The sequence below is a fragment of the Pseudoliparis swirei genome, chromosome 7, assembly GCF_029220125.1.
Source record: "Pseudoliparis swirei isolate HS2019 ecotype Mariana Trench chromosome 7, NWPU_hadal_v1, whole genome shotgun sequence".
NCBI classification, from domain to species: domain Eukaryota; kingdom Metazoa; phylum Chordata; class Actinopteri; order Perciformes; family Liparidae; genus Pseudoliparis; species Pseudoliparis swirei.
This window is the reverse complement of record NC_079394.1, coordinates 6739680-6749082: the sequence shown is the minus strand read 5'-3', so window position 1 is coordinate 6749082 and position 9403 is coordinate 6739680. Positions and strand designations below refer to the sequence as shown.

The 9403-nt window shown below is 39.4% G+C and overlaps 1 protein-coding gene across 1 annotated transcript; it reads right to left on the bottom strand.

The window, feature by feature from the left end:
- Window positions 1–5028: 5028 nt before the first annotated feature.
- Window positions 5029–9264, bottom strand: unm_hu7912 (un-named hu7912). Its single transcript, XM_056419634.1, has one exon. It carries the CDS (start codon window positions 9262–9264, stop codon window positions 6061–6063), a length of 3204 nt encoding a protein of 1067 aa, XP_056275609.1. The 3' UTR covers window positions 5029–6060.
- Between the last annotated feature and the right edge of the window lie 139 nt (window positions 9265–9403).

Here is a 9403-nt window from a genome sequence, read left to right as displayed (position 1 = left end):
TATTTTAATTGCTGTTGATGTCTTTGTTATGGTTATATAGTGGCATTGTTTTCTTCATATTCTCTCCAAAATGTCACTTTGTCAGGTGTTTTACTCATACTCATGATAATACCTGACTGTTAATCTATCTGGATCGTGTGTCACAGAGGTAATGTTGTTTAATTTAATCAAAAATTGGTTTACTAATACCACTTATCATTGCCCAGTCTGGACATACTAGGACATAAAACAGTATTAGGCAAATGCATGATAGTGAAAACTATCTGCATGATGTTGCCAATCACTCCGATCTGAGAAAAACATTTCAACATTGCAGGGACCACATCTTATAGTTAAACACTGAAAAGAACAACTGCTGCAGAGAGCCAAGATGAGGGCATTACAAAAATATATTAAAGCCGGAGGTTCACATTATATGCGTCAGGTGGCAATATAAACATTGAAATTGCATGTAGCTGTGTTTTAAATTCTCCTGTTCATACTGGCCGTAAAGCGATCCCTTGCTCATCCAATAGTGATGATGGACAATATGAGTCCTCTTTCCATGCACAAACAGATTCTAAACATCATATAATTATGAGTTACTCTAATCAATTCAAAGTTTATATTTAATCCTTCGTCTTTGTATAGTCTAAAATTACAACTTGTTATTACTATCCCTGCACCACAACATCAAGGAAACACTGTTTAGGAAAACACAGAAAGGGAATTAAAAATAAGACACAATATAACTTGAGCAAGTCAGACAAAAAAAACATAATTCATGATTGCATGATTATATGGATTGAAACAACCTTTTTTGACAGGCCCACTTCATTAGGATTGGGATCTAAAAGCAGGAATAGTTCCCATGAAATGTATTCCCTGACAGCAATGTCATATTACAATGTACAATAAGAGAGGATAAACAAAAAGACATCACACTTTAAATTTGGATATTTCTCATGGAATGTTTTCCAATAAGGACAACATTGTGCAGTTATAAGGTATATTATTGGAACTGAATAAATATATACTGAGCCAGTAGATTACATTACATGTCATTTAGCAGACGCTTTTATCCAAAGCGAATTACAATAAGTGCATTCAACCTAGAGTACAAACTAAGAACAACAAGAATACAGGAAGTAACATTTCCTCAACATAGTCGAACTACAAAAGTACCATAAGTAAGTGCTATTTAAGTGCCACTGAAGTGTAAATCTGTGTTTTAATCCAGATATAGTCGGAAAAGGTGTGTTTTCAGTCTCCGGCGGAAGATGTAGAGATAGTGTGGTTTTACCTCTGCTTACATGCGCTGAAGTACATTTATGGACATATACAGGACTGTCTCAGAAAATTAGAATATTGTGATAAAGTTCTTTATTTTCTGTAATGCAATTAAAAAAACAAAAATGTCATGCATTCTGGATTCATTACAAATCAACTGAAATATTGCAAGCCTTTTATTCTTTTAATATTGCTGATTATGGTTTACAGCTTAAGAAAACTCTAAAATCCTATCTCATAAAATTTTAATATTTCCTCAGACCAAGTTAAAAAAAAGATTTATAACAGCTGAGTGTTTGTCAAGGCTCAGGAAACCCTTGCAGGTGTTTCGAGTTAATTAGACAATTCAAGTGATTTGTTTAATACCCTACTAGTATACTTTTTCATGATATTCTAATATTTAGAGATAGGATATTTGAGTTTTCTTAAGCTGTAAGCCATAATCAGCAATAAATCAGAATAAAAGGCTTGCAATATTTCAGTTGATTTGTAATGAATCCAGAATGCATGACATTTTTGTTTTTTTAATTGCATTACAGAAAATAAAGAACTTCATCACAATATTCTAATTTTCTGAGACAGTCCTGTAGGTTTAGTCCTGCTCAAATTGGGGTAAGAAAAAAAAATACATCGATTTTTCCACTAGGTGGTGGTCTAATAACAGAAGAACAACACCTCAGGAAAACCCTTGAGTAAATAACCTGTGAGAGTAACTCGAATCAGACACGGTAGACCACATTAGTATAAACAAAGAAAGATTGGGAATCTCAAAGCATCAGCCAATTTCAAACTTGCTCATATAAACTTTAGTATATATATATATATACACTACCGTTCAAAAGTTTGGGATCACCCAGACAATTGTGTGTCTTCCATGAAAAATCACACTTTTATTTATCAAATGAATATAAAATATGGTCAAGACATTGACAAGGTTAGAAATAATGATTAATATTTGAAGTATTAATTTTGTTCTACAAACTTCAAGCTCAAAGGAAGGCCAGTTGTATAGCTTATATCACCAGCATAACTGTTTTCAGCTGAGCTAACATAATTGCATGGGTTTTCTAATCAGACATTAGTCTTCTAAGGCGATTAGCAAACACAATGTACGATTAGAACACTGGAGTGATAGTTGCTGGAAATGGGCCTCTATACACCTATGGAGATATTTCATTAGAAACCAGATGTTTCCACCTAGAATAGTCATTTACCACATTAACAATGTAGAGAGTGTATTTCTGATTAATTTAATGTTATCTTTATTGAAAAAAAGTGCTTTTCTTTGAAAAATAAAGTCATTTCTAAGTGATCCCAAACTTTTGAACGGTAGTGTATATATATATATATATATATATATATATATACCAAGACATCACAACTTTTTTACTCAAGATAATCCACAGACATTGTTGAGAGCAGTTTCATAGGAACTATGGCTGAAAGAAAATAATTCCTCCGTGAAACAACTCACAAGGTCTGTGGATTACTTAACCGGGTGAGGATTTCTGTTAAAAGTGACATTGCTGTTGAGTTTTCCCCCAAAACAATGTTGTCACTTTAACCACCACATGCCTAGTGCCATATAGTCCCATTCTACTGAAGAGAAGGAGGACAACTCAGCCCAAAACTATAGGCAACTCACACCAACACAATTGAGTATGATGAATAGAACTAAAGTTGTTTATTCGGGATTTGGGGGTTAACTGTACCTTACAGGACATGTTTTCTTCTCATCTTTTTTTCTTGTGCACTCTTGCATGTGTCATAAAACCATGTGTAGAGCCAAATATGCTCATTATTGTGTCACTCTGTATGTACACTAGGTAATGCTGTTCTGTGGTCCTGTGCTGGCCTATGTAGTCAATTAGTAATATTGACATCAGGTGTTGGGCCCCGGAGAGGATAAAGAGTTTTGACCGCTGTGACGGTACGAGTGTTATGCTTCTAACAACCGAGTGTTAATTTTTGGCATCAAGGGACCGGGTTTATGTTATTGCACAGCAAATATAATAAAGGGATCGTATGCATCGCAACGTGTCCGTGGATCATCCGATCAAAGTGAACGCAAGGAAATTGAGGCACAAGAGCGTGTCAATCCAGAGGGGAAAACACCTCAGACTGGGCTACTTTGACTCCATGTATGAAATTGTAAGCAAAATGGGAAGGCGGCTGCTGAATGCTGCTAGCACAATTTATGTTGTCTATATGTTTACATGTTTCTTACTATTTTTGCACTTTATGTTGTCTATGCACTTTATGTTGTCTATATGTTCACATGTTTTTTACTATTTTTGCACTCTATGTTGTCTATATGTTGCACAATTCACTTTATGTTGGACAGAAGAGAAACGCAATTTCGATCTTCTGTATGTTTGCACATATGGAAAATTGACAAATAAAACTGACTTTGACTTTGACTTTGACTTGTCTTCAGACATGCTGATCAATCTAATTGATGGGAACCTTCTTTTTTTACTCTGCAATAGCAAAATAAGGAGTGTCGTGGAAGATAAATTCAAGTCACAAGGTCACTCATTAATTTCCATTTATTCTATATTTTTACATGGGTTATAAACATCAAAAAATAGAAAGTTGAGGGAGGTCTTTCACAAAGATATATAATCAAGTAAAAGAGCAACATTAGATTAGTCAACAATGGCAATGAAAGCAGGCATACCATCACATCTGGGTGCAGTGCTGCAGTTGTGTTAGGAACATTCTCATTTTATAATTTATATTTTAGTGCAAACAAGGTCTTTGCAGCTCTTGGCTCCAGGGAATTATTCAACATTAATAATAAAATAAGATATAGGATAATATATATATATATATATATGTTAAGGTTGCTCTTTTATTGCATATTGTTGAAGAACATACTGCCATATTAGTTACAATAAGGTCTGAATGTCATGTTAAAATGATCTGCTATTCAATATATATATCTCTTACATGTCTAAGCATCGAATGGTATCTCATTAACATAATAAATATAATTATAAGCAATATCCATATTAAAATACCTGAATATAAATAACATGCTTTGAGCAAAATAATTGTTCATTTACAATGGTTCAAACAACCTAAGTCCAGAACTGTCATCCCTTTAGAAATAGCTACACCTACATTGCTTTGTGTCAAATGCATTTTTTTTCCTGACTGAAGGCCACTTTCAAACAAAGCAATTCATACAAGAACTAGAATGGGCACTCGGTAGAGCGCATACCTTCGCATATCACAAGATTGGGCATTGAATTATGAACATTTTGGCATTAGTTGCATGCCAATTGGACAAAAATGTATCGTGCTATGGTAAAAAAAGAGTTTGACCTTTCCATGACCTTGACCTTTGACCCGATTGATCCCAAAATCTAATCAAATGGTCCGTGGATAATAACCAATCATCCCACCAAATTTCATGCGATTCAAGAACATTTTGACCTGTTCATGACCTTTGACCTTGACCTTTGACCCGATCGATCCCAAAATCTAGTCAACTGGTCCCCGGATAATAAACAATCATCCCACCAAATTTCATGCGATTCGGTTCAATACTTTTTGAGTTCTGCGAAAGATTTTGATCTGTTGATGACCTTTGACCTTTGACCCGATCGATCCCAAAATCTAATCAACTGGTCCCCGGATAATAAACAATCATCCCACCAAATTTCATGCGATTCGGTTCAATACTTTTTGAGTTCTGCGAAAGATTTTGACCTGTTCATGACCTTTGACCTTTGACCCAATCGATCCCAAAATCTAATCAACTGGTCCCCGGATAATAAACAATCATCCCACCAAATTTCATGCGATTCGGTTCAATACTTTTTGAGTTCTGCGAAAGATTTTGACCTGTTCATGACCTTTGACCTTTGACCCGATCGATCCCAAAATCTAATCAACTGGTCCCCGGATAATAAACAATCATCCCACCAAATTTCATGTGATTCGGTTCAATACTTTTTGAGTTTTGCGAATAACACGCATACAAATAAATAAATAAATAAATACACGGCGATCAAAACATAACCTTCCGGCATTTTCAATGCTAAGGTAATGACATCAAGCCTTATGACAAGATGACATAAGCTCAAACTAAAATTCTTAATCAAGTGGGAAACAAATAGGTGGTTTGATTGTACTGTCTATCAAACAACATGGCAAATCAAAACGTACCCACACAACTACGATATACTTAAAAAATAATACTTAAGTACAAATAAACAGTTGTAATATTACAACCAGTGTCACAAGTTATACAATACATGTCTGATATAACATTTGTTGGAGAAATCAATAATTGACATTTGTTACACCATGGCTGGCCTGGCTGTGTCTACTATTATGTGGTGGCAATGCAATGTTTATTTTATAAATATTGTGTGCTTCATACATTATCTGCAGAAACTTCCCAGATCATACATGTTCACATCATAAACACCTGGGTAACTTGTGACTAGTCTACATGCAGGCTAGTCTTCTGAATGCAACAGGATCAAAACAAGCCAAAAACAACATAGTGCATCCTAAAAAAGTGTGAGCATATACTGTATGTGTGTGCGTCTTTGTGAGCGTGAGTGTGTGCGTGTGTGTGTCTGTGTGTGTGTGTTTATGTGTGTGTGTGTGTGTGTGTGTGACAACAGAGAGAAATAAGAGAACGAGAGAGACAATAGGGGAGATTGGTCAGATAAACACAGATTTCCATATCAATGTTCAATTTGCTAAACCATGTATTTACAGTTTGTACATTTAGTGTAGCTGACATCATTATGATAACTATTTCGTGCTGTTTTATATAATATCATCTAGGAGATGAGGGGTACCAACCCAGTCCAGTGTTCTTGGCTCGGACGCAGCCATGATCATGCACATGAACTGTTTCCCTGTTCTCTTATCTAGTGGGTAAATTGTAGTTGGAGTGAATCTTTTGTTGCTCTCCACAAACTCACACAGCTGATTATAGATGTTGGGGTATTCATGACGAAGGAAGACTCCCCTGGTCCTGAGCTTACGCTGGATATTGACAAAGCACACCTCTCTGGCTTTCCTGCCCTCCTCTCCCTCCTTGTCAATGTCCGGTGTGCCAGGAGGCGGAGTGAGAATGAGTGTTTCCATTTCACGATCCTTTCTGAGTACCTTTTTGTCAGGGCTTGAGGAGGCCAGGGACACCTTTGCATATTTTCGAACTGTTGGTGCTGGGACCCTTGGTGAAGGTCTGTTAGGCACTAGTTCACCAACAGCTACGGATACATTCAGAAGAAAACATTCATTGGGGTCATACTCGTTGCCTGCCTGCTGCAGGTCCTTGCAGTATTCACCAAGGTTATCCTTGAATCCATCCAGCTCTCTGAGAGACAGGTATGTGGGAGACATGAGGAGGCTCTCGAGTCCAATTTGGAGGAAGTTGTCAACTGTCTCCGGATTAGCAAAACCCAGAAAGAGAACGCCTCTCCCTCGGGAGAGATAGCCAGCTTTGGCAACGCGGGAGAAGGCTTTGTGGATCCCCGTATTCTCTCTGCAGAACTTCAGAGTGTGTCGACACACACTGTTCACACGGCTGTACAGACAGGTCTCTTTATGGATTTCCCAGTCATCCCTGCGACAGTTTCGTGAGCAGTAAAATGTGTAGCAACTGTGACATGACTTAAAGTACAAGCAGGCGTTGAACATACTCTCAATCCGGTTGCACTTCTTGTTAGCGCACACCATAGTGTCGTCCTCATCTGTGCTGTGGTCTGGAGAACATTCTTCTGCACTCCTTTGTAAAGCATCAAACCCACTATCGGGGTCTTTGATTGTGTCAGGGCTGGATTTAGATGACGGGAGCTGTGTGTTCAGGCATCCTACGTTTTCCAGTCCGGAAGATCCTCTGTCTTTGTCGTCATCTGCAGTAATGAGTTGCTCCAGTTGGTCTAAAAGGTCCTCGCTTGACTGTCTGCTAGTTGGTGGTTTGTAATCAACGACCAAATCAGCTAAGAGTTGGTCAAGTTGCTCTAGACTCTGCTGGAGGGAGAAGTTGTTGTGTTTCCTCTCTTTGGTTATGTCCTGTGTATTGTGTGGCTTCTTGTGATCCATTGCTCTCAAAGGTGGTATCTTTTCACCGTCAGACATATCCCAGCTGACAGAGTGCACATCACGCCGCTTACTGTTGTTGCCTGCACATATGTCATTATCTGTTATGGTTATCTCAGGAGTTACATACCAGTGGCCACTCTTGGTATTCCTCCACGGATTGCTTGAGCCTCTCTCTAACGAGCTTTCAGAGAGCGAAAGGGCAGCATAGCGTCTTGGTGAACTTGAGAGGTTAAGTATCACAGGTTGACTCTGTATGTCAGAGGGTGCTGCATGCTTTGCTTGGTGAAACAGGTTCTCATAGCTTCGACCACGGGGCACTGATTGCTCTTTTTCGTGCCGGGGATATAGAATATTGTCCCAAGACTTGGAATGGTTTCTGACCTCTGCTCCTAATCTACTTGTCTCCACACCGGTGTTAGTAAACCACAGGGGTGTACTGGGTTCTTGCCTTACTCTTGGTGGTGTGTGCTGAGAAGACTGGTTGGAGTAACCAGATATACTCGAGCGATACCAGTCATCTGAAAAGGCCTGCGACATTCGAGGGCGTCGACGACCCTCTGTATGGTATGGCCTTGATTGAAAGTACTGCTCCTCAGGAGAGCATGGTTTAGAATAAAACGACCTTGAGTTACTCATATAGTATGGAGTGGAACGGTTGTCCTCTCCATAGTAAGATCTAGACAGTGGAGTTTGAGAAAAGTATGATCCTGCCTCACTCGTGGAGCAAGGCCGACTGTATACAGAGTGTGCTGGCTCTCTGTTGGAAGAGTTTTCTGTGTAATACGACCTGACAGGAAGAGTGTGGACCCATCGATTCCTTGGATCATACTGACTAGTCATCGTACTCCCATGGCTGGTTAGGCTGGACCGGTCATCCTGAACGTATGCTCTAGGATAGGGATGGACTTGATACCGAACTGGGTCCTCAGTATAGAAAAACTTGGTTGGTATGTTAGGATTTGAGTAAGCTCTTTGTTCTTGACTCAGATATGGTGCTGCTGGTGACGGCATTCTGTGCATGTCTAGATGCTGGTAAGAAATAGGAGACATGCTGGTGGTATAGTTGTATCCTTGTCGAAAATCTCCACTGTAGCATTCACTCGGAGTAGGCGTTGGTGAGGACACAATATGTCGAGGTGCATACAAACCCCTACTGCTACTAGCCTGGGAGTATCGCTGCCAAAGAGGATCAGTTCGTACATTGGGAACCTGCCTCGATGTGTGCTGCAGTACAGCAGCATCTGGTTTAATGTCAACACGGCACCTGACATGAGGGGTTATAGCTGGTTTACCCTCCTCAAAACAGTCTGAGACATAGAGGGAGGACTGAGGCTGCAGTTTGATAGGATGCACATCATTGAAAAAAGCCTTGTTTGAGGAGTAGGATTCTCTATGTGTTTCAGAAGTCCTGAAAGTATCTGACGCAGCCTGATGCGCGTCCCTCCCCTTCCTGGCTCCTGGAGGGGACACTGAGATGGGCACAGGAGTGAGGGTGGACTTAATTCTTGGAGCGCTTCTAGATCTTGTTTTCTTTTTAGAGTCTGACCATGCAAGATGGCTGGTTTTATCCTGGGTGGTGTGCTGCTGGGACTGTCTGGTGTTGAACAGATCGGGAGACGAAAAGCGAAGGTGCCCCGGTTGATCTAGTCCATTCCACATTAGATCTTTATTTAATGTCTGATGCTCAGCCCTCTTGTAAGGGTACTCCATTGAGGAAGAGAGGGACTGTTGGTCATCTAGTGACTCAATGAAGTCAAAGCTACGGCAGTGTCTTTTGTTGATGATTTCTGGTTTGTCTATCATTTTCAAGTCACATTGCCGTGAGGAGTGGAGAGAAATGGAGTGGTCGCTGATGGGATTTAAAGTAAAGTCCCGATATAGAGTTGATGCCAGTATATCAGGGGGATGCGTTCGTGTCATCTTAAAGGAACGTCAATGCTCTCCATTCAGTGTGATTCAAGATCAATACAGCCTGAGGAAAGGGAGAGAAGAAAACAAATACCCTTCAATGCAATTTAAATGTACAGTTAGTTGTTGATAGCAATAGTAGGATCAGCAT

Excerpts from the sequence above, each read along its gene's own strand:
- unm_hu7912 (XM_056419634.1), bottom strand. The coding sequence starts at position 9,264 with ATGACACGAACGCATCCCCCTGATATACTGGCATCAACTCTATATCGG.